The 26,324-nt window shown below is 45.4% G+C and overlaps 1 protein-coding gene across 1 annotated transcript; it reads right to left on the bottom strand.

Annotated features, from left to right (window-relative positions):
• Nucleotides 1–6,148: 6,148 nt before the first annotated feature.
• vwc2 (von Willebrand factor C domain containing 2) lies at nt 6,149–23,569 on the bottom strand. Its single transcript, XM_056292342.1, is given in 4 exon segments — nt 6,149–6,348; nt 21,166–21,295; nt 22,900–22,950; nt 22,952–23,569. Coding segments are annotated over 4 exon segments (951 nt in total). The 3' UTR covers nt 6,149–6,196.
• Nucleotides 23,570–26,324: the final 2,755 nt, after the last annotated feature.

The raw sequence follows: 26,324 nt of genomic DNA, 5'->3' as shown, positions 1-26,324 counted from the left end.
TTGTAGTGGAACAAAGTCCAATACATCACCACCTTTGGTAAACTAATAGAACTTGATGTGGACGAAATGATTAAGAAAGACAGAGGACCAAAATATCACGATCTCAACAAGGCCGAGCGTCAGGCTTTGGCCGAATTAAAGAACAATCCAGAAATCCCAATCAGAGCTGCAGGCAAGGGATATTGTGATATTGTGATTAAGCATGCAAAATATTATCGGGCCAAGATGCTTATTCATGTGGCAGACGCAGAGTCCTACAAGGGGCTCAAAAACAACCCGGTGAATGAAATTAAAAATGAAATCGACACGTCTTCTCAAACATGCCCTGGAGTGCAACTGGATCTCACAAAGAGTTTGACTTCCTCTCAGAACAGTTCCCTAGGACTCCGATACTGTATAGTAACTCAAAAACACACAAGATGCAAACAATCCCCCACTAAGACCCATTGTCTCAGGCATACAATCCATTACTGATCGTCCATCAAAATTTGTGGGCTTTTTCTCCGGAAGACCTGGTAATATCCACATTCTTTTTGAAAGACATGAAAGATGTGCACAATTGTCTTGATAACTACACAGTACGAAATTCAACAATACTTGTATCCAGGGTTGTCCAGGTCGCGTAGTGGTCTATTCCGTTGCCTACCAACTCGGGATCGCTGGTTTGAATCCCCATGTTACCTCCAGTTTGGTCAGGTGTCCCTACAGAAACAATTGGCCGTTTGTCTGTGGGTGGGAAGCCTGATGTGTGTATGTGTCGTAGTCACTGCTCTAGCGCCTCCTCTGGTTGGTCGGGGGCACCTGTTTGGGAGAGGAGGGGGGAACTGGGGGGAATAGCGTGATCCTCCCACACACTATGTCCCCCTGGCGAAACTCCTCACTTTCAGGTGAAAAGAAGCAGCTGGGGACTCCGCATGTATTGGAGGAGGCATGTGGTAGTCTGCAGCCCTCCCCGGATCAGCAAAGGAGGTGGAGCAGGGACCGGGACAGCTGGGAAGAGTGGGGTTTGTTAGCTGGATGCAATTGGGGAGAAAAAAAGGGGGGGAATTATTTCAGATTGAGGACCTCCTACAGACTAGGTAGACTGCTTTGGGCACAGCGGCTGCTCCAATATATGCATCCTTTTTGGTGGCACCCCAAGAGGAAGAGGCAATGTACAACACAACACGAATCCATTCAGAACCAAGATAAAACTGTGGAAAAGGTTTTTAGATGATGGTTGTATTTTTTGGAATGGCACAATGGAAGCACTCAAGATGTTTCAGACATATGTGAATTCAAGTAGCTCTTTTCTAAAATTCACAATGGGATATAACCTCAACACTATCAACTTTCTGGACTTAACCATCTCTAAACACCAGGACAGAAGCATTCATATCTCGGATCTACAGCAAGCCCATGGAACGCAATACTCTCTCCACCATAACAGCAGCCAAACCACTTGAAACAGCACACACATAAAGGAACAGTTCTTATGACTGAGGTGAAATGGCTCAGAACTGGATGAATTCAAAATGCACGACAGATGAGATGAAATCAAGATTCTGTGAAAGACATTTACCATCCATCCATAATAATAGACACAGTACCATGCTTTAACATCCTCAAGATCTGAGTTGCTCAAGTAGAGTCATATCTGAAAAACTGAAAACAAGAATAACCTTCACAACTAAATTCAATCACTGTCTATCTCTTCTCTGTCTGCCTCTCTCTCTCTCTCCCTCAGAGAACCCCAGCGAAATTTATTTTAATAGAGGTGTTTACAGGCTCTGCTCTTCCTACGGTCACAGTACTTTTTAATCAATAAGGTCTCTGCATTAGATGAAGACACTGTAAAGTGTTCTATCTATCTATCTATCTATCTATCTATCTATCTATCTATCTATCTATCTATCTATCTATCTATCTATCTATCTATCTATCTATCTATCTATCTATCTGTCTATCTGTCTGTCTGTCTTTCTTGGATGTTACTAATAGGTAAAGGTAGTTGGTAATATTTAACAATTTCTTCATCCTTTGATACGTGATTTGTTTGTTTGACAAGTAATTTTAATTTTTCAAAGAAAAAACATATTTGGACTTGAAACCATTGTGGTGTCTAACATTTGTTGTCCATATTTTACTGTCGAATGAATGGGTGGTGATGAGTGCAGTACTGGTGGGATAATGTGGTGGTGGTGGGGGGGGGGTACCAAATCCTCATCTCGGCCAGGGCACCAAAATGGCTAGAGCCAGGCCTGCTCAGCCCTATGTTCCCCCAGGCTGTGGGTTAGCTATTGAATAGGTAAGCTGTCAGTTAAGGTTAGGTTAAGGTAATTGTTGGGTTAAGGTTAAAGCTAGGTAGAGGTAGAGGTTAAGTCAGGTTAAGATAGGTTAAGTTTAGGTAAATTCATTGAAATACGGTTGAAGGAACATAGACACACTCTCGGCTAGGCTATGTTAGCTTAGCTTAGTTTAACTTAGTCTAGTTTAGCTTAGTTTTAGTTTGGGGAATTTAGATTCTGAGGGCCATGAGCAAGCCACAAAGACATTTATGATGTTTAAATCATCCCCATAATATAACCATAGCCATAACAAAACCTGTGGCAGCATTACTATCATTCCACAATAAGCATTTATAGATTTCATATAATGCATCAAACCCTTACAGAACCGCTCAGCCACGAACCTCATTTGGTCCCCATGCAAGAAAAATGTGAAATAATCTACTGAATTTCCACCCACGAGACTGCATTCAGCTCATCACAGCGTATTTAATTATTGATTAAGTTAACTGGGAGAGAAACATGTTAGCAAAAAATGAGTGCAAAAAGGACTAAAAAAGCAGCACAAATAACAGTAAGTATACTGAAAGGTAAACAGAAAAGCAAATAGGTAGGTTCGTAAGCAGACAAACATACATATTCACATGTGCACACATGCATGCACGCATGAACACACACCCATCTTGAATTACATAACTATTTCCTGCAACCTCTTGATACCTAAAAATTACTTGATCAACATTCAGTCATCCACACCTAACAGTAGTAAACAATGCTTGAACCTGATTTTCTCACACACACAACAAAAGCCAACATTCAGAGGGAAGAGGTCTTACAATTTCCTTAAATCCCAAATACCAGGATTTAACTTTGTTTTGCCACATTGCATTTGAACTACCAGCTGGAATTTCCTCTCTCAAAAGGGATTTTGAATAACTTGAATGTGCATAAAATATACCTCTTTCTTGTGTTTTCATTTACTGTTCAGGATGCTCGGCTCATCTGCAACAAGGATGTCAGTAATATTTCGGTTTTTTAATTTTAAAAAAAAGAAAACCTTGTTGCTGATGTCAGTACGCTGATGGTTTCTTTCTTTGTGTCTTCTTTTATGAGCACTTGACCACAGGTAATGGCTATTTCATAACCCAACAGGCACTAATTTCAGATGACAGAGCTGGCTGATTGCCACAGATGAATAATGAATTTCATCACCTAATGTGAACACATCCAGTTCCAGTGCAGCCGCGTGTATTGTCCAGAGCAGGGCAGCGGCCTAATTGCATGGTTAAAGTGTTGGAGAGACCAGGCTAATCTCTTACGGGTTTCCTCAGCAGATGTGTCCAAGTAATTGGCCGTGTTTGAAGGAAGACTAGTCTAGAGGCGAGCTACTCTGGGGAATTCGATTTAAAAATTAAAAGGCTATTCTCCCTCGCAAAGTCTAGACATTACAGCCTTGTCTTAATCAAGCCTTTGTTCTACCCAATACTACAACGCTCGTCTCGTATTAAGTAGGAGGAGGGGGTGGGTGAGGTGTCATAGATAAGATCCTATGCAATGCATACTGGCCCACACAGCAGGTGAGCTCGCTTTAGGGGACCGAATCCTGCAGTAGCGAAGAGGAGAGAGAGAGAGAGAGAGAGAGAGAGAGAGAGGAGAGAGAGAGAGAGAGAGAGAGAGAGAGAGAGAGAGAGAGAGAGAGAGAGAGAGAGAGAGAGAGAGAGAGAGAGAGAGAGAGAGAGAGAGAGAGAGAGAGAGAGAGAGAGAGAGAGAGAGAGAGAGAGAGAGAGAGAGAGAGAGAGAGAGAGAGAGAGAGAGAGAGAGAGAGAGAGAGAGAGACTTCCTCCCCCCATTAGAGGTGGATATCTCCCCCCACCAGTATATGGTGCACAAAAGTGAAGCTGGGTAAAGGCAAATGAAATAAAAATAAAATAAAACAAAATGCTCACATATACATGCACACACAAAACTGCTATTTCGTTGAGGGAAGCTGAGACTTGCATGGAGCGGGGAAGGACCTGCTCAGCGTCGAGGATGGAGGAGTGGAGGCAGAGAGCACCAGCTCCCCCGCTGCTTGTGAGACACACGTCATGTCCAGTGTACATGCGTTTAGGCTTATTTACCTCGATGCCGGCGGCTGGCTCGCGGGCACGTCTCCCTGCTGGAGGCACGGCGTCACTGTCTGGCAACGCCTGGTCAAGGCGCGCTGCTTGGCGGCCGTCACGCCGTGTGCTCTGTGGAGCAGGGAGCACCGAGCAGCTGGGAAGAAAAGCAAGGGGATAAAAGGCAGAAACACTGCACACAGCTGCACCCCTTTTTTTGTCATTTGCATCATGCGCCGAGGCGTTTGGCGCCCCAGGACTGTCTGTCATCGTTTTGATTTGCCCGTGGACGAATAGGCGGTTGCATATTCTTGTCTGCGTCTCAACTCTTGACGGGCTTGACAGATGCAATACAAATCCACAGTGACACCTGCAAGCGAGATAACCTTTGTGGACTCCATTTACAGAGCGGGTGGGGGTGGGCTGGGGGTGCAGGGATCAATGTAATTCAGTATAATTGGAGCGTCCAATCTAGCCCTTATTAATTCAGTTTGAGAATAGCTAGATTTTTTTTTTTGCCCTTGCGTCGAGGCCACTGTTGAAATTTAGCATTCACACTTTCCCAGCTGTGCGCTGTTGTGACGCTTACAGCTGTTTCGTGTTATTTTTTCCGAATGTCAAATACTGCCGGGGCTACAATTAAATATTCAGCGGTAGGTTTTGCATGAAGTATAACCTGTGTCTTGCCTTTTTGCAGAAGCTGCAAGCCCCACCCTCTCTACACCCCCGTCTGTGAATCAGAGCAACACCCAAATCTAGCCAAATGGATTTATTAAATTCTCAGATCCAAAAGGTTAACAGGCTTTGACATTTGAAATGACAGACAATTACACCACGGAAAGCAGATGTGAGTCGAGCCATTCGCCTCAACGGTTTACATTATGAGGCTGTAAGCATACTTGCATCCTTGTCAAAGAATGTATTCCTCGGCTAGTCAGTTAATTAGAAGTACGGATTAAAATATAACATCACGCCCCGTTTCAGTGAGCAATCTATACGACGATGTGGCGTTAAAAGTACCATTCCAGCATTTACAGAAGCACACGTACAGTAGGCAATTTATTTGTAACGTAAACACGCGGGATGAAGATGGCAAACACACAGCAACAACAAAAAAATCAAGTCAAAAGCACATTAGATCATCCAGAGAGAAACGAAATCGGAAAACAAGTCAAAAAATCAAAATAAAGATAGTCAACATTTGCTTTCTTCTCAGGGTCTCGCTTCACCCCGTGCTCGATCGGTTCTGCACTGTAAATCTTCATCCATACCTTTAAAACGGCTCGCACAAAGTCCTCGTCTGCACTTTGGTGATAAGAGAGTCTGGCGACAAAGTCTGAGGGATGACATCACATGTGGGGACACAAAGATTTACACCGCCCAAGACAGCTGTAGGTGATCTATACATTCTGTTACGTTTAACTGACCTCTGGTCTGGTACATTGTTTAATAAAATACAGTACCTATAAAAAATACTTCTTTGCTAGTACAGAGTCATAGCTCATATATTAAATAAGTATATATACAGTACATATAGAGCATATATACTATATATACATATATAGTATACGTGCGGTATATAAAGGATGTATATATACGTATATAATTCATAAACAGTTCAATACATAGATAAATAAATATTCTGTATGTGGATTACAAATCTCATAAAAGCTTTATTCGGGAATACAGTACTGATTATAAATGCTGACATGGTTGTGGGTTGGGGTCCGACCCTGATGTCCGGTAAAAGTGTGAAGGCCGAGAGTTACATGGTGACTGGCGCTGACCTTTTGCACGCCCCCCCCCCGTCCCCCGTCACCGGGCCAGTCTTTAGCTCCGCTGGCATTCATTCTTGCTGCAGGTGGCCTGACGCTCGATCTGCCACGTGCCCTCCTCATATGTGCAGTAGCAGATCGTGCACGCGTCAATCTTCACCTCTCGCCCAGCGGGTATGACGGCCGTGTCCGCGTAGCAGTTTGGCCCTACAAGGTGATACGACGACATACAGAAGAAGAAGGGGGGGGGGGGGACAAGTAAAGAAGTGTCAAGTAGGCTTTTCGTCTTTCAAAGTGGAATTTCACTGATGGAAAAATTATGATGTAGCTGAATAAATTGATCCGGTTTCAGGAATATTCTTCCTCCGCTGCTTATTTTTGGGCTGCAGAGTTGGCTATTTAAAGCTCATTCAAGACAATTAAAATGCACATTGCTCCCATCCATCCATTATCCAAGCCGCTTAACCAAATTCGGGTCATGGCATGCTGCAGCCAATCCCAGCAGGCAGTGGGCAGGAAGCGGGGTGAGACCCTGGACAGACCACCAGGCCAACACACACACACACACACACACACACACACACACACACACACACACACACACACACACACCTAGGGACAATTTTAGTATGGCCGGTTCACCTGAACTACATGTCTTTGGACTGTGGGAGGAAACCAGAGCACCCGGGGGGAAACCCACGCAGACACAGGGAGAACATGAAAACTCCACACAGAAGACGACCCGGGATATACCCCAAGGTTCTGACTACCCCAGGGCTTGAACCCAAGACCTTCTTGCTGTAAGGCGACCACGCTAACCACTGCATCATCGTGTCGCTGGTTATTTGATATAAACATTCATTCATCCATCCATCCATTCATTCATTCATTCATCTTCAGCCGCTTCTCCGGGGTAGGGTCGCGATGTCAGCAAGCTAAGTAGGGCACTCCAGATGTCCCTCTCCCCAGCAACGCCCTCCAGCTCCTCCTGGGGGATTCCAAGGCGTTCCCAGGCCAGACTGGACATATAGTCCCTTCAGCGAGTTCTGGGTCTACCCCGGGGTCTCCTCCCAGTTGGCCGTGCCCGGTAAACCTCCAAAGGAAGGCACCCAGGATGCATCCTAATCAGATGCCCGAACCACCTCAACTGGCTCCTTTCGACGTGAAGGAGCAGCGGCTCTACTCCGAGCTCCCTCCGGATGTCCAAGCTCCTCACCCTATCTCTAAGGCTGAGCCCAGACACCCTACGGAGGAAACTCATTTCAGCCGCTTGTATCTGCTATCTCACCCTTTCGGTCACTACCCAAAGCTGATGACCATAGGTGAGGGCTGGAATGAAGACTGACTGGTAAAGTGAGAGCTTTGCCTAGTTACTAAACACATTGTGTTGTACGTCAGCTTCTGTGTGAGTAATTCTGAAGGTGAATCTGATCAAGCCATTTGGTAATAGACAGTGCAGAAAACAAGTTAAAAGCTTGTCCCTGCCATTGCATCTCATCATTTTCTCAGGTCAGTATTTCATGTCAGTGAGCCAGTCACGTATTTAAATCTCATCCAAGACAACTGAAATGCACAACGAGCATTGCTCCCATCCAGTTGCAGCCAATAAAGAGTGGATGTGATATGCGTTGGGAGCTGCACCCTGGTTAAAAAAAGAACTGACACTTGCAAAATAACAGCCAAGCCATTCTTCAAAATATCCGTCTCTTGTAGTGATAACTGTGATGTAAAATCATGACATTTTCGGGCTACATAAACAACAGAATAACCCGATATTGAGGTCTTAGGTATATTCTGCACTGATTTCAAAGAGGAAACGTCTGTGTTGTTGGGTCTTTTTCAAACCCAGAGTGTTCGTAGGCTCCGTATATAGAGCATGCTGGGACCGTGGCTCATGGCTTCCTAATTAGTTAGAAAACCTCAACAAATGTCTTTTTGACATCGGCGTCTGAGAAACAGTACATTACATAATCCATCACTATGAACTCTGCAATGTCATGTCTTTTGGGAGGGGGGGGGGGTCTTTCCTCCTGTCAGGCAATAGCTTTGATAACTACCAGCAAATCTCTGGATATGTCCAAATGTACTGTGCAGAATATGAACTCTTACAATATGCATTTGCTATGCCATATAATCAACATATGACCCTTCAAAATATGTCATCTATTGGTCATCCATTGCCATTAATTTAACATGCAATGAGAAAGCTGCGGATGAGTTATAGTATATTAAACAGTGGGATGAAAGCAGTAACACTATAAATAAAACAACCGAATTTTCCTTTGACTAGTTTCATGACATCTTAGTTAGCTTGGATGCAGTCAGTCAGTCAAAAAAAAAAGAGAGAGAGAGAGAGAGAAAGAGAGAAAGAGAGAATGAATGAGCAGGAAGGACAAGCCCACGCACTGCCCTTCATTTCAATGTCTCGCAGCTGAGGAATACGTGGATTGTTATTGATTATCATCTAAAACAGTCTTTCGGGAGGGTATATATATTGCACAAGGCACAGCGAACATAATAATCCCTCACGAGGATGTCCACCAGTGAAGGTGACTGTGTAATGGTGCTCAGGCATGATTTCAGTTTAGTCATCTCCGACAGGGTGAGGCCAGTACCGATCAAGCATCATGTTTCCGTGCTCCCATCTGGTTCCTCGGCCCCTGTGATGGGGGGGGGGGGGGGGATACAGATTCAAACACCAAAGATGAGTGCTCAAGTGAGATTTCATCTGCTTAGCAAAATTACCGTGGCGTTGCACATCATCACCATGCTCTTCACACCACTGGCTGACCCACTCATGCACCGTGCAGAGGAACATTTCTATTCTGCAAGACTGTGGTCCCATCAGGGAGACAAGTCACCCTGGTATAATGACAAATCGCACAGAATTGCTAGGGCCCAGTCTGGACCGCCGTTTCTGTCTTCTCTGCAGGCTTGTACAGGGACTGCGATATTCAAGTTTGAGAATTTCCTGTTCAGACTCGCCACATCTGATGCAAGTGCTGAAAATAGTTGATGTGCATCTTGGAAGGTTTATCAAAAAGTATTTTATTGGACACCACTTGGACTGGACGCTCCATGAGTATTTCGCCCATGGTTGCATTTCCACATTTGTAATTTTAGGGTTGATAAGTGTGGAGAGGCACATAAGTAAAACCCAATACACAGTGCTATGGTAAAGTTGTGAAATGCACCCTTAAGGGATGCTCATATCTTATTGGCCAGGGGTGTTGGGTATATAAAAGAAATTGGGTCTCTAATTAAAATTTTGACGTTGTGGTTAGCAGTTGTTAAAACCGAGCCTTCTAATTGGCTCGCCATAGTTGTGCAGGACTGCAGTTGCCCCTTCTCTGTGTGTGTGTGTGTGAAGACTTTACTTTGCAGAGTGCCGTGTATACGGAAATAAGCCTGATGAGTATATACAACATAATCGCATTCGTCAATTTGGTTGCAAATGTGATGCCAAGGCTACAGTGGACAATAGGATCATGCAACTGCCTTTGGTCTCAACAACCGGTGAAAAAAGTGCCTTCGCCCATAAATCACCCGCTATCTCCCAAGCAGCCCGGCAAAACATAAACACTGCACGAGCGGTTTTCACAACATCAGGTATAGCATAACAATGGCTGCTTTTTTTCTTTTCTGAGGCTAACAAGGTCTCAAGCCACACTATTGTTTAATTTGGATGCTGATAAATGGGAAATGTTTTCCTCCGCAGCCTGGGCATCCCACTCGATGGACGGGCCCAGAAGGGGGCATGCTGGCACATCAATCAATGTGAACAGTTTACCGAGGCTTGTCAAATTGTCAAGGCCCACGCATTCATAACCCCCTCCGATGAACACGCAAGCGCTCAATCTGAATAACAACTCACTCGGCGGCCTGGGATGCTGTCGCCGTTGATTCATCATCATTAGGTGCATTTAGTGGAACATCTCTGCATTTGAGAAAACGTACATATGTCAAGGACGTGGCACAGCAGCAAATGTGTAAATCATTGCATGTTGCACAAAACAAATCAGGAGTGCTTCCACGAGGCGCTGGCATGAAACCAAAGCCTGTCAACCAGCCAATCACAGTTACATTAGACTTACTTCTGCTAATTAATGCATGAATTCAGTTCTGCCATGCCGGCCCATTGCCGTCACCCTATTATTCTGCCCATCAATCGAACACCCACATGTTTTTCCGTGGTTTCATGTCTATAAAATCCTCTCATCCCTCGCTCTTGCTCTCTCTCACTTTGGCAGGGACCGATTTTAATATTAAATGTACATTAGGCTTTAGAGAAGCTTTGTACTATTACCCTGTGTTAAATAAAAAAAGAAGGTTGAGGAGAAAATGGCCCGTCTGTGTGCATGAACAGTCAGATGAAAATTGTCGCTACAATGCAGGAGTGGCTAGCGCTGGCAGAGCACGCGAAAGGATGGCCATTAGCACCCGTGCCTCTTGGCAAAGTGGCAGCCCAGCATTACACAGAGGGAAATGACACCGTAATCACAACCCCTCTAATGCTATGATACCATATTTAATGACCTGGAGGGCCCCAAAGGCAATAAGAAATGGAGGGAAGGGAAAAGTACTCGTCCTAATGCACTTCTTCAGTAGATAGGCAAACAGCGAAGCCACCTTGCTTTGTGGAAATGTTAAGCAGGAGTGCTTTGGGAGGAGAGACAATGGCAGTGGTGATTTTCAAAGCGTATGAATAATTTCTGTCTGAGACGTTGCGGCAGATGAGTGTTACTTGAGCGGGAGCTGATTGTGAACCGCCACATGTTAAAGATCCAGATAGAGCGTGAGGTTTTATAGACGTACATGACCCTGCTGTTGTTTCCCCATGTTGTCTCACGTCTCAAGCAGTGTTGGGAGATACCTGCTGCACGTCTTCTGGCAAAGGCAGAGATGAGGGCTGTACCAGATGCCTTTTTTTTTCCTTTCTTTTTTCTTTTTTTACATTCGAAGCTTCTATTGAGGTATATATATATAAAATAAAACTTTGGTCCTGAATTGTTGAGCGCTATATATATATATATATATATATATATATATATATATACACACACACACACACACAGTGGTGCAGTGATTAGTGCAGTTGCCTCACAGCAAGAAGGTCCTGGTTTCAAGCCCCAGGTAGTCCAACCTTGGGGGTGGTCATGGGTTTTCCTCTGTGTGGAGTTTGTATGTTCTCGCCGTGCCTGCGTGGGTTTCCTCCGGGTGCTCCGGTTTCCTCCCACAGTCCAAAGACATGTAGGTCAGGTGAATCGGCCATACTAAATTGTCCCTAGGTGTGTGTGTGTGGGGGGGGCTGTGATGGCCTGGCAGCCTGTCCAGGGTGTCTCCCCGCCTGCCGCCTAACTAGATAATGAATGAATATATATATATATATATATATATATATATATATATATATATATATATATATATATATATATATATATATATATATATATGCCTTGGGACCCCCCCAGGAGGAGCTGGAGGGCGTTGCTGGGGAGAGGAATGCCTGGAGTGCCCTATTTAGCTTGCTGCCACCGTGACCCGACTCCGGAAAAGTGGCTGAAGATGAGATGATATATAGCTATATATATATATGTGTGTGTGTGTGTGTGTGTGTGTGTGTGTGTGTGTGTGTGTGTGTGTGTGTGTGTGTGTGTGTGTGTGTGTGTGTGTGTGTGTGTGTGTGTGTGTGTGTGTCCACAGGATGTTGCAATGAAGCCTTCGATGGAGAAAAAAGAGCTCCACAATTCAGGAGCAAAGTTTTATTTTTTATAACTGCGCATAAAACATAGGCAACCGGTATAAACAAGGATGTTTACTGTAACCATGTAGGCAGCTGATGAGTGCACTGGGCACGAAACAAGCTTGTTCTGCCATTTAACAACTTTGAGCTATAAAAACTAAAACTTTGCTCCTGAATTGTTGAGCTCTTTTTCCTACATCGATAGTTTCATTGCAACATGGACACACACATATATAATATATATATATATACATGTGTAAAATGTGTATTTGGCAGAGATTAGGGCTGTACCAGATGTCATTTTTTTTACACTCGACGCTTCTATTGAGGTTTTCGAATGATGGTTCGAATGTCTGGCATCATATTTTATGACGTCATCGAAAAAAGAAAAAAAGCCTCAATTTGAATAAAGTGATTCATTGGATTAAATGAATTAGTCTTATTGAATCAATTTTCTGTAATGAATATAACTCGTCAGTTTTGTCCGCGTAAACAGAATGAATAGACATGCAAAAATAAAAATAAAAAGCTGCAGAGGGTTCGAACGTTGATTTAGAATTTGAACGCCAACGTTATGGATGACGCTGCCGACGATTCGGTACAGCGGTAGCAGAGATAAAGCTTCGGTCCCCCAGCTAGCAAAGTCATGTTCATATTTCACACCTACATCATTTGTTTATGCTACTTCACACCGCTCTCACGTGTTGCTCCCAGCCGTAATGAAGTAAATCAGTAAAAAAGTGAAAATTCCTTGTGTCACTTTAACACTGAGTGGATTTAATAATGTGGCGAATTCGGGGGTCAACGCAACCACAAGAACTGCCGAGGCCGGGAAGCGAACCCGTATCGCCCGCGCCGCAAGAGACATCGCTAACCGCTCGACTAAAGGGTCAGACCCGCCAGCTAGCGGCCAGCGTGTCTTGTTATCCGTGCACGTTACAATAAGCAGACTCAATGCCCACATTGGTAAACCGCAACACCAAGCGTAAATGTTAGGAAAGGTTTGTGATTGTGGGGGCGTCCGGTTTGCGTAGCGGTCTATTCCCTTAACTACCAACACGGGAATCACCGGTTCGAATCTCCGCGTTACCTCCGTCGTGGTCGGGCGTCCTTACAGACACAATTGGCCGGATGTGGGTGGGTACCATTTTGTTAAGGTAACAAGATTGGGGAGGGGGTGTCCTGTAGCAAAGTGGGTGTGTCGTGGTCGTGTAGTGCTGTGTGTCTATTGATGTTAAACTGGACCAGACGGTGTCTGATTTCTTGCGTCCTAGCCGACTGCCGTAAAAAGAAAAAGTATGTCGTTAAACCCAGGTGTCCTGGCGTGTGGTATGTAGAGCTGCAGCGCTTCCACACCAAATAAGTCAAAATAGCGGGCAAACTATATGACTGACATAGGTGGTCCCAATAGTAAAGTTGTTGAGCACATTGAGATGCATGGGTCGGCTACGTTTTGTGTTGATCTGACTTATGCTGTGGGAGTTATGGCCTTTTAAGCATGACCCTTTTTTATAGCGCCACCATCTGGCTGACATGGGTGATTTGTAGTGCCAGAGTAGTGGGGAGCCGTATGAATGCACCTACCAAATTTGGTTGGTCTAGGACTTATGGTTGCTGAGCCTCAGACACTTTTAGCTGAGAAACCGCGCCCAAACTAATACAAGTCAAAATGGCGGACAAACTATATGGCTGACATATGTGGTCCCAATAACAAAGTTGTAGAGTTGTAGAGCACATTCAGATGCATAGGTCTGTGCAGTTTTGTGTTGATCTGACTTATGGTGTGGGCATTACGCATGACCCTTTGTTATAGCGCCACCATCTGGCTGACTTAGGTGATTTGTGGTGCCTGAGTAGTGGGGGGCCATAGGAATTCACGTACCAAAGTTGGCTGATCTAGGACTTACGGTTGCTGAGCCTCACACACTTTTAGCGGAGAAAAATAATAATAATCCTAACAAATACAATAGGGTTCCACCAGCTTCGCTGCTTGGACCCCTAAAAAAAGAGACCTGTCAGATCAGAGGAGGCACTTTCTCGTACCTGCCTTAATTTGAATGCGTCTCGGTTCCTCCTGGCAACGAGGCTTGCTAGTCTAGCACGGCTCTATTTGAAATGATTTTGGCGTCGGTTCAGACTGTTTATCACATCTCCCTCAGATTAGTGCTGACCCGAACGTCTGAGCCTTCAGCAGCACCACTTGCTTCCTCATGCGTTGCCAAGGCGATACCCTTCAAGAGCCGAGGTCAAGAAGGAGGGGGCTAGAGCCGAGACGCCGAGGAAGAGTCTACTACGCCTGATTTTCCCTCTTTTTTTTTCTTTTTTTTTTTTCAAGCATTCCCCAAAACATATGTGAGAGAAAACTGTCAATTTTTACACCACTCTGACATCCAAGTGTCTCGTAGAAGCACCCAATTACCTTCTACTGATACAGAACAGAGAAGAAGAAGAAAGAAGAAAGCTACTTTATTTTATCATTGTATTCTTACAATGAACTTGTTCTCTGCATTTAACCCATCCTATTGTACAGGAGCAGCTGCAGCACCCGGGTACCAACTCCAGTTATTCTTTCCATTGCCTTGGTCAGGGGCACAGACAGCAGCATTAACCCTAACCCTAATAAGGCATTACACAGGACAGTATTATGTTCAGGTTTAAGTACTGACGGAAAGCGAAAAACACCCCCCCCCCTTTTCTCCCTAATTGCACTTGGCCAACCACCCTGCTCTCTGAGCCGTCCCAGTCTCTGCCCCACCCTCTCTGCAGATCCGGGGAGGGCTGCAGACTACCACATGTCTCCTCCGCTTCTTTTCACCTGACGGTAAGGAGTTTCGCCAGGAGGACGGAGCATGTAGGAGGGATCACGCTATTCCCCCCAGTTCCCCCTCCCCCCCAAACAGGCACCCCGACCGACCAGAGAAGGCACTAGTGCAGTAACCAGGACACATACCCACATCCAGCTTCCCACCCGGCAGACACGGCCAACTGTGTCTGTAGGGACGCCCGGCCAAGCCGGAGGTAACACAGGGATTCGAACCGGCGATCCCCGTGTTGGTAGGCAACGGGATAGACCGCTACGCCGCCCGGAAACCCAGACAGGAGTATTAACCCTAACCCTAATAAGGCATTATACAGTACGGGGTCATGTTACGGTTAAAGTGCCGACGGCAAGCGAAAAACTCTTCCGACTAAGTACTTGCTAAATACTCATCTTAAATACTGAAACGCATGCATGTCTTTCATCTGTTTCATACTGACTACACTTTATTGCATGTATCAGTGTTGTTTAATTATACACTACGGTAGTGAGCCAAATGGTGGTCAAAAACTTGGGAGACTATGAAGCCATTTAATTGCAATATGCTCATTGGTTTAAGTTAATGAGTAAAAATTTGATGAGGGCCGCTATTCACAGATGTTCTTTGATATTCATGAACAACTGCCTGGGGTAGATGTTAGCAATGGAGCTCACTTTCATCTCTCTCCCCTGGCTCTTCCTCATGTGTCTTCTCGCATATAGCCCCAACAATACATCTGATACAGGCGTCTCTGCCATATGCAAGGATTTTGCATACCTGAAAAGGCCAAGATAATGTCTGCGCATAATTGAATAGTTGATGAACTTCTCAAACTCAATAAACCTTAAATATTGAATTATGATTTAAATCAATATTTGGGAAAACTAAAAAGATGAGAGGGACTGGGAGCTGGGAAACTTATGGTAAACCCAGAAAGCCGGTCAGACTTTTTCAGATGAGAAACTAAACCCTTCGGATTTTTTGTAACGGTGACGTCTCACTTTCCGTTATTCCGTTTAAGTGAGCTTCATCCTAATCTTTCCTTTGTGAGTCTGTTCTTTTTTATCTCACCTGTCCATCATGTTTATCCTCTTTCCGTGATTCATAATGCTATATAGGGACAAATGGAGGAACTCTATGGCACAAGCTCATTTCCTAATAGTGGTGTTTTGCACTATCACGGTGGCCATTAGCAACATAGAACGAACGCCAAGCTTTGATGTCATACTTCAGACACACCAATGTTCTCAGGAGGTCTCAACATCTGTCCAGCCTCCAAACAGCATCTGGGACAAGTGAGGCAAACAACATCACAGCTGAATCCAAGTGACAAACACCACGACATGTATGTTATAGTGTCAAAATTTTATCATGGCTCTATAGCCACTTCTGTGCTGTCTGGTGTTGACAGGTGAATGATGACAGGGCCTCTGACGCCGGATGATGGCCGAGTTTCCAAAGAGGCAGCATGATGGGAAAAGGGGGAAATCTTAACACAGATTCACTTAGCTCTTGCTTGATCAGATAAATCAGATTAGATTAGATCACAGGTAGCACGGTGGCGCAGTGGCTAGTGTGGTCGCCTCACAGCAAGAAGGTTCTGGGTTCGGACCCCGGGGTTGTCCAACCTTGGGGGTCATCCTGGATCGTCGTCTGTGTGGAGTTTGCATGCTCTCCCCGTATCTGCGTGGGTTTCCTCCGGGTGCTCCGGTTTCCTCCCACACGACATGTAGGTCAGGTGAATCAGCCATACTAAAATTGTCCCTAGGTGTGAATGTGTGTGTCGGCCCTGTGATGGCCTGTTAACCTGTCCAAGGTGTCTCCCTGCCTGCTGCCCACTGACTGCTGGGATAGGCTCCAGCATCCCGTGACCCCAATTGGGATAAGCAGCTTGGATAATGGATGGACGGATGGGTAGACTAGATCACATCAGGTTTGATTGTATCATCTTATTTCATATTATTCTATATTAGATTAGATTAGATTAGATTAGATTAGATTAGATTAGAGTAAATTAGGATTGGATTAGATCCTGAATAAAATTCAAAAACAATTTGAGCAAATTAAACGTACATAAAGGCAATAACAGGACTGCTGGATCGCCGTAAACCCATGAACCTCAAAGATCTGCTAAACCAGTCAAATTAAAGAATGTCTTCTTGAGGCTTTGACAGTGTGTTAAATGTTACATGTTGGCATTAGATGTTAGATGTCAGGTAAAATGGCAACTTATACATTGTGACTCCCATCTCATCAAATGGTAATGTGTGGTAATCCTATGGTAATCAGGACTCGTGCCATCCCAAAACCACAAATCCTTTTTGCCTGAATGAGTACATGGATTTGTTGGGACTTTTGAATATACATGCTCATTCCTCTCAGTCTACTACATCTCTGCTTGTGCACATCAATGTCTGCACATATCTTTGTCCGTCTCCCACAGATGGATGTGCCTCTGAATAAAACCCAGCAAATCCACTAGGCATTTCGGAAGAGAAAATATCGAGTGCTGCCCAAACTCTGCACAAACCAGTCTCGGCACTATCAATATGTGCATAAAGCAATGTGGGTGCATAGGCAAAAAAGAGAAACAAAGGCCACTGTGTACCCCTAAAATTATTGCAAGCAGTCAAGTATCAAAGGAAAAAAAATATTGACTGTTCTTTGTTGAGTTATGCTCTTATTTATTTTAATTTTATTGAATTTATTTAACGTGGGTTTTTTTTTCCTCTCAAGATTGGCTTGTTTTGTTTTATTAGCCCCATTGGCAACACCTGCTATTTTCCTTTCTTTTGTTTCACTGTGCAAATAAATGTGCACTAAAAGGATTCACGTCCCATAAACCAGGGCCAATGCAGGATATTTGATTTTCCTTTGTAAATTGACATTTACCATGTTGGATAATGCACCAACCGGCTAAAGCGCATTAAGGTTTGGAATGGATTTATATCTCGTCTCTTTGGCAGAACCATTCGAATCATTTCTTTCTCATGCAGATTGGCTCTCCCTTGCTTAAAGTAAACGGCGCGCATCACTTTAACATTGCCAGTTGGAGATAGATATCCCCGGTCATCATTCTTTTCGCTGAAGGAGGTAATGTTGCTGACATTGCCATGTTGCATTAGAGTCACACAAAACAAACAAGGGGACATAATCTAGGACATGCTGTCTGAAATCATCTGAAACAATTTCAGATAATCGACTCTGAGCCGGAGAACTCCTCGTAAGACGGAGCAACGCTTTCAAACCAGCGGGATCTTACTCACTGCCCCTCAGAGCACAAGCTTACCTTGACTCATGTCGTAACAGCATATCAGATAACCACAGTGGATTCGGGACATATGCTCCCGTTAGTTAGCAAATCAGCTAAGCAGCTCAGTAATACAATAATTTGAGTAGTTGTTACTGAGAAAAATATATATCAACACAAACAATGCATCTCACACAGACTTAGTTGCCACCTTTTGGGGCAAATGCGATAACAGACTTGATCACAAAGATGAGCAGTTGGGCAGTTTTACTCTTACACCATGTGACGGCAGTGCAGCATGCAGTGCATTTTGTGTCACAGTATATATGGGAGGCCAAACAATTCAAAAGCCTAACCAAGCAAGACACCACCTGTCCAGCTGGGTAGGGCGACACAGATGACAAAAGCGCACAACTCTCCTGTTGGACGTAGCGCACGACCCAACTGGGCAGCGCAGCGCTGTCCGGTTGGACTTAGTGTGCAACCCAACTGGGCAGCGCAAACTAATGGCGCACACCCACTGGTGCTGACCTCTTAAAAAAAAATTATTATTTTTTAGTACACCTTGAAATGGAGGTAACTTTGAACGGCAAGCCAAACGACTCAGAAGACTATGCCTTAAAATCAAGTCGGTCTAACTGCAGTGTCGCAGTATCTACACGACACCCCCGCTTTACTTCTTGACACGCCCAGCTGGTTAGGCTTAGCCATGAGGCATGAGATGGTTAGGGTTAGGGGTCAGGAGGTGTGTGTCATGTAACATTTTGTTAGGGTAACAACATGGGGGGGGGCTGTTGTCCTGTAGTAAAGTGGGTGTGTCGTGAAGCACTGTGTGTCTATTGACATTAAAATATCATTGTTATTTAAGATGCTCGTGGCGGTCTATTCCGTTGCCTACCAACACGGGGATCGCCAGTTCGAATCCCTGTGTTGCCTCCAGCTTGGTCGGGCGACCCTACAGACACAATTGACCATGTCTGCGGGTGGGAAGCTAGACGTGGGTATGTGTCCTGGTCGCTGCACTAGGGCCTCCTCTGGTCTGTCCGGGCGCCTGTTCAGGGGGGAGGGGGAACTGGGGGGAATACCGTGATCCTCCCACGTGCTACCTTCCCCTGGCAAAGCTCCTCATTGTCAGGTGAAAAGAAGCAGCTGGGTGACTCCACATGTATCGGAGGAGACGTGGCAGTCTGCAGCCCTCCCCGGGTCGGCAGAGGGGGTGGAGCAGCGACTGGGACGGCTCGGAAGAGTGGGGTAATTGGTCGGATACAATTGAGGAGAAAAGGGGGGGGGGTCCAAATTGAGTTCCTAACAGGGAAAATTCCCCGTGAATGCCCCCTCAAGTCAACTTGTGACCTCATATACTCAAAAACATGGCGGACGAAAGTAAATGTTTGGTTGATGTTAAGAAACTTGTTATTAATTCACGTATTGAATATCAATTTTTTGCTCACATGTAATTTGTAAGGTAAGCCATATGCAAGGCCCAGCGTTTTCGGTTTTTACAGATTTTCACCGAAAAATACCCAGATTTTTAAACTGATTTTCACCCGGATTTTATGTTTCCACGGATCCAAAAGTTGGTCCTTTTCGTGTGAGGTTATGTAACAGCGTCCTCTTGTGGTGAAATGCGGCATGCTGAGCTGAGCCTTGGCCATATGGTATTAGGTTGTAATCCCGTTGCTGTCCATGCAGAGTCACCGAGATTAGTTAGAAAAGGTATTTATTAGCATTCACCCTGATAACAAGTAAAGCAATGTTTTAGGGGTTTTAGGGAATGCATTGGTGCAGCAACAAGTCTGAGCAGTGAAATACAACACATCTTCGTATCTTCCATGTTGTTTCCACGTTACGACTTAAAAAGCTTATGAACACAACGAAGTTGGAAGAATGACTTCCCAACTCGAGAAATGGGGCCATCCAAGGGGCACGTTAACACACTATAATTTTTTTATGAAAGGTGGGAGAGAAAGCACCGAATATGAGTATGCACCTGTCTCTCCGCCTATCTTGCTGCTCAAAATAGCTTGACGAGGGCCGTCTGGGTAGTGTAGCTGTCTATTCCGTTAGCTACCAACACGAGGATCGCCGGTTCGAATTCCCACGTTACCTCCGGCTTGCTCGGGCGTCCCTACAGACACAATTGGCCGTGTCTGCGGGTGGGAAGCTGGATGTGGGTATGTGTCCTGGTCGCTGCACTAGCGCCTCCTCTGGTCGGTCGGGGCGCCTGTTTGAGGAGGAGGGGGAACTGGGGGGAATAGCGTGGTCCTTCCATGCGCTACGTCCCCCTGGCGAAACTCCTCACTGTCAGGTGAAAAGAAGCAGCTGATGACTCCACATGTATTGGAGGAGGCACGTGGTAGTCTGCAGCCCTCCCCGGATCGGCAGAGGGGGTGGAGCAGTGCCTGGGATGACTCGGAAGAGTGGGGTAATTGGCCAAGTGCAACCGGGGGGAAAAAAGGGGGGAAATCAAAACAAAAAAAAAAGCTCACACAACCAGCCTGGCGTGACCGTGCGCAACCCGCTTTGGTCAGTGTACATGACCCAACTAGATAGCGCCCACAACCCTTCTGAATGGTACTGCAACCCGACTTGATAGCACAGCTGTACTTTGGACAGCACACGATGACCTTTGGTTGGCACAGCTGGACTGGATAGTGCAGGGCAGCTGGGCTAGGTGGTGTCTATTTTGGCCGGGCTTTTGAACGGTATGGCCCGCCATCGCAGTGCTGTAACAGTCCACAAACAACCCAAGCAACCAGGTGACTACAATCTATTCCTTTTCTGTTGTTGGAACCACGGTCACATGGTTTATAGAAAAACTGCTTTGCATCTAAACATTTGGATGACGTTGCCCATCAGTGCCCAATCACATACAAGCCAGCAGACGTTGGATGGAAGCAGCGGGGAAGACACCCTGGCCATTGTCACCAAGCTATCACAGGGCCCACACACATCATCATCACAATCAGCTTTCACACCTCTAGATTCAAAATCTATGATGAACCTGCCAAATCCACACCAATAAACTACACTCACGAGCACTATGGGTGAAACCCAGGACGCTCCTGCTGTGAAGCAACAGTGCCAACTGCTAAGCCACCATACCCACCCTTGATGCAGACAGTTAGTATAAACTGGCCATCAGGCAGCTGCAGAGCAATGTAATTAAAATACGCTCGTCATTATTCTGGAATCAGAGATCGTTTTGGGGGGAGGGAAGTGGGATCACTCACCAGTTTTGCAGATAGGACAGCATTGATCAGGCTCATACTCGGGGTCCACACATTCTGTCTGAGGGCAGGCTGCCACGGAGCACAAAACCTCTCCACTTGGCTCACATCGGCATTTCTCACAAGGAGACACCTGAACATCAAGAGAGCGACGGTAATTAAAACCAATACATGCTCCGCACAAATACACACGTTAAAAAAAAAACAGTCTTCCCCCTCTTCTTAATTAATTTCTTCCTTTTCATCAGTCTCTTGGTTCCTCTCAGATTCTCTCGCTCCATCTCTCTCATGCACAGACAAACACACACAAACATACACAGACACACACACACACACACACACACACACACACACACACACACACACACACACACACACACACACACACACAACCATCTGCCTGTCTGGCTAGTTAATGACAATGAGCGTTCAGTCAGTGTGAAAGCTACCTCCTCTGGGAGGTCCCATTCTACTAAGGCTTTATTAGAAATGAACGCTTCGTTTTAGGGCGAGCCGAGCGGAGAGAAATGAACTTCACTTTACAATCAAGGGAAATGAAGAAATCAATAGAGGTGGGAAGCGTAAGAAAGATACTTCCAATTTCTCCCGACGCGTGACGGCAATACGAAAATGAATGGTTCAGTGCACTGCGTACATCCAGGACAAAAACAAAAAAACAAAAACAGAAGCTAACATTGAACAACAGCTTAAGATGACGATGATATATTCCAAATTATGCCCTTCAGTGAAGTCTGCACCTGTTGTCTTAAAAAGTATGTAGAAGTTAATCGTAACAGAGTGGCTCTAGATTGCAGGGGCCTGTGCCGCCGCATGGCACCCCAAAGTAGAAAATGGAGCGAGCTGGTACTAACTTGTAACACACAGAACCAGCAATCTAAACCCCGCATGGTGATTTATTTCTTCGAGCCCGGCACCAAACCCCCAGCCGCCTCCGCACAAAGGCAATCTGCTCCTGTGACAGAGGACCTCTACCTACACAAGCCGTCTACAGAGCTCCCCGAGGACAGCCGCAAGCTTAGCTGGGACTTATAGCTGATAGGGACACCCCAATTTAGGAGGAGTAAATCCCATATTAGCCCGAACCTCATGGCAGGCCCCTCACAAATGTAAAGAAAAGCATCTGGCGCAGACAAATGCAATTTGTCATATGAGACTTTAAACAAACTTTGCGGTTTAGTTCTGAAGAAAAAACTTCTCAGAGAAAAAACAGGATAAACCAAAGATCTCTCTCTCTCGCTCTCTCTCTCTCTCTCTCTCTCTCTCTCTCTCTCTCTCTCTCTCTCTCTCTCTCTCTCTCTCTCTCTCTCTCTCTCTCTCTCTCTCTCTCTCTCTCTCTCTCTCTCTCCTCACAATCCACACACACACACACAGAAAGGAAGTTGAAAGGTTCCACACACAGTTTCTTGATGAATCTTAATAGAACTACAGCAACGTTGTGAGTTTGTAACTCCATCCAGTGTGTCTATAAATGAATGTAGACAGGCTCTGCTGAAGTTGCTAAATACTGTCTCTGTGCATAGTCAATCTTTGTGTGGAAAAAAGACAAGTGCTGACCTTTGCCAATTATAAATCTGCCTGCTTGCCTGCTGTATGGCAAGGTAACAAGCGTTTGTGCAGTGCCTGTGATAACTCCATTAAACTATGAGCAATGTTCTGTCAGCAGTTCCTTCAGGTTGGAGCATGTCAGAAATGAGTGGATGGAGTTAATGGGCTTACCTTAAACTCCTCTAGCGAAGCGTAGATCTTGCCTCGGAACTCACAGTAGTTTCTTTTTCTCCTTGCACTGCGGGCAGCATTGACTGGTGTCCACTTTAATGCAGCGAGGGTGAACCTTGGGACATTCTGGCTTGGTGCACAGTGGACCCTCGTCTGTGCAGAGACAAGGGCATGTGGAGGGGCCCGGAGTGAACTTCTCACCAATGGCAAACACAAAGCCGCTTTCATCCATGCAACCCTTCCCCCTGTAATCTGGGTAGGCATACTCATCGATCGCATCCAGGGAGAGATTGACTTCGCTGGTGGGGCCCTCATCTATTTGGTTCAGGCTATCCTGTTCGCTCCAGAGCTCCTGCGATTTTGGTCCCTTAGATCCTCGTTTTTGGGAACTGAAATTTGGCCTGGTGCGGCTGACGGCAGTTCTGTTGGCTTCTCGGTCGGCATTCATGTCCAGGTCATTGAGTTCCTTGAGAGATTGCTGATTATTGTAGCCCACCGATTCTTCAGAGGCCTGCTTGTCCTGATTTCTGTTCTGCCTGACCTGGGTCAGGACCCTCTCCAGTTGTTCGCGGCTCGCTGGCAAGGTTGCTATGGGATTACACTGAACACCGGTCATCAGGAACCCAAGCACAAACAGAACCTCTGCTGTCATGGCAACAAAGTGTGGCATCTCTCCCCACCACCAGCGAGGTGGGAAAACACCTTGGCTCACATAACACACTTCACATCTCAGGTGTGAACCAGTCCATCTGGAAAGAGAAAGTTAAACTGAGTTTATGTCCTGAGGGTTTTGTCACAATTTTTGCCCGGTTGGCATCAAAGTCTAGAAACTGCACAAGAAACTCGGGTGACTTTACAATACTGTTCCATTACATCAAATAACATCCCACAGAGCCCTGATGCTAGCCTGTAGAACTAGTGAATTGGACAGTCAGAATAGGGAGTATTCATGGGGTTGTGTCAGGAAATCAATACAGCTTCATACTGTAACACTTCCTTGCATCAATTGCTTCCAGCAGTGACAGAGTGAGAAGAAAATGGCCAAAGAAGGATACGAATCTACAGTCTCATTCCTTTTCCTCTTGCAGAAAGAGGAATAAAGATCAATTGCTGCTTTTTCCAATGCACCGAGCAGTACGAAATTGCAATGAACCGCACAAACACTAAATTGATTAGAAAATAGAGCAAAATTCCACTCTACTGGAAGGACGAGTTACCATAGCCAAATGAAAGCGTAGTATCCATTTCATCATTAACTCAGATCTGCTCCCATAGGAGAGTAAAAAAAAAAAACATACAGAAATAAACCCACCAGATATAGAACATCTTGTGGTTTTGTTTTAATCAAAATTGATCACACCAAACTTTCTTCTAAGGCTCTTTATGAAGTCGAAGTTTGTCCCTTCTTTACAATAGTTTCTCTTCAGTAAAACCTCAAAGTCAATAGCAGGCGTGCATTTTGTTATTCATGAATTCTGATTTATTTGGAGGGGTAAGGGGGCTGAAATGAGCTAGTAGCACATCAATAGTTTGTGAACGATATGTAGGATGCTGCGGGGAAACAGGAAATAGAATGAGGTGCATACCGATGTGGCTTAGAAAGAGCGAAAGAGATGGAGCCAAAGATTCATTAGCAAAAGAACCTAATTTGGTTTTCCCCAACCTCACCTCTCCACCTTAACAGCTGCTACTGGCTGTTGCACTGGTATCTCTGGTGCCTGTGGTCTCCAACAGGAGTGGACACTGTGCGCCCCTCAGGCTAACTGTATTCTGGGCTCAAACTGACTAAATTGCCACATTTTTTTAATCTTTTTTTTTACCCCTAAAACAAAAAGATAATTTCTGTACAATATAACACAAACGTATACTTGTAAGAAAATAATTGGACTCTAGACTAATTTCAACGTCCATTTAATCAACAAGCCATCCTTGTATTGCAGTGTTTCAGACAGATGGAAAACCTCGTTTTAATTTAAAGAACAAAGGCAAGGAGGGGGCAGCAACATTGCACAAATGAGACTTTAATATCACAATCTCCCTCTACTTGTAAGCCATTTTGGTAGCTGAATTATGTCTACATGTACCAATCAACTTGAAATGTTAGATTTCAAACTAATCCGTTGCCATGTGACACGGGGCGAGTTTAAGAAACTCCTTTGACTACAATAAGACGGGCGCACGCGCGCACGCACACACATTTTTGTAGTTTATCTTCTCGCTTCCGGGTCATCGCGCAGTCAAAGGCGCCGGCGCTAGTTCGCGGCGCGAATCAATACAAGGTGTGGCCAGTGCTTGGATTAGAAGGAATAAGCGATCAGTCGGAGTGGTGGGGGCTGTCTTTAATTACGGCCAACCCAGAGCCCTAGAAAGAGAGAGTTACGTCAACTCCGTAGACGTCAAAGGGCGAACAGCAATGGCGGATCATGGGAGCCCCGGATAGTTCCAAACAGTGCGCATAGAATATGTGTCACGTTGGAATATATCTATATCTATATATAAATGTAAAAATCTGAAAATATTGGTTAGTAGTTACCAGAAATCGCGGCTAAGCAGTTCATTTAAATGACCCGCCAAGCTTTGTTTGGAACTATTCGGCGGCTACATGAACCACGTGACCCTCCGCGTTCTGGCCCCTCATTGACGTAACTCTCTCTTTCTAGGGCTCTGGGCCAATCAAATCAGCGCCCCTCATTCCCTTAAAAAGCAGCGCGCTCTCCGTCTTGGCGGACGGCGGAAGTCCAGACTGGCCAGGGCAGAAAAGCGTCCCCCAAGAGAAAACAGATGCGCTTGTTCGGGAGGCCGCACCAAGTGCGCATACGGTAGACATTAACACCAGCTCCCATGGGACAACAAGCCAACATGATTATTTGACCGGCTACCGTTTAACGTGTCTTCATTCTCTCCTTCCCGCGCGTTCTATGAACACAGCGCGAGACTTTAAATAGTGGCGATCACAAATCAAAGAATTATGGAAATCCCCGTCACCATGTTTTCCACGCGTTATGACGCACATTGACTGTTTCATGTCGGAAGACAACGTGCAGATATTTTGTTTTTGTCACGCCGGGAGCAGTTGAGGACGACTCAGAGACAGACTGGGCTAGAAAGGTTTTATTAATCCAAATGGCTTTACAGACAGCAGGAACAGACGCTACCCACAGCAGGGAAGGCTCGAAACAGGAAGTGGCGCATCCGGCGACCAAGAGTGCGTTTCTGTGACGATCCGACAGGGGGGGGTACTTAACATTGGGGAGCCAATCAGGGAGATTGGGCGAAGGCGAGCAGGGCAGGGCAGCAACAGAAAAGCCAATCAGGGAAAGGGGAACGTGTGAGTAAAGCAGGGGCAATCATGTGAATGGGCCAATCATGGTTACTCAGGCAAACGGGGCGCAGGTGAGCAGAAACAACTTGGCCCAGACCACAAA

This window comes from Lampris incognitus, chromosome 13 (assembly GCF_029633865.1).
Source record: "Lampris incognitus isolate fLamInc1 chromosome 13, fLamInc1.hap2, whole genome shotgun sequence".
Classification (NCBI taxonomy): domain Eukaryota; kingdom Metazoa; phylum Chordata; class Actinopteri; order Lampriformes; family Lampridae; genus Lampris; species Lampris incognitus.
Note: the sequence above shows the minus strand (reverse complement) of the source record. Positions and strands in the feature narration are given on the sequence as shown.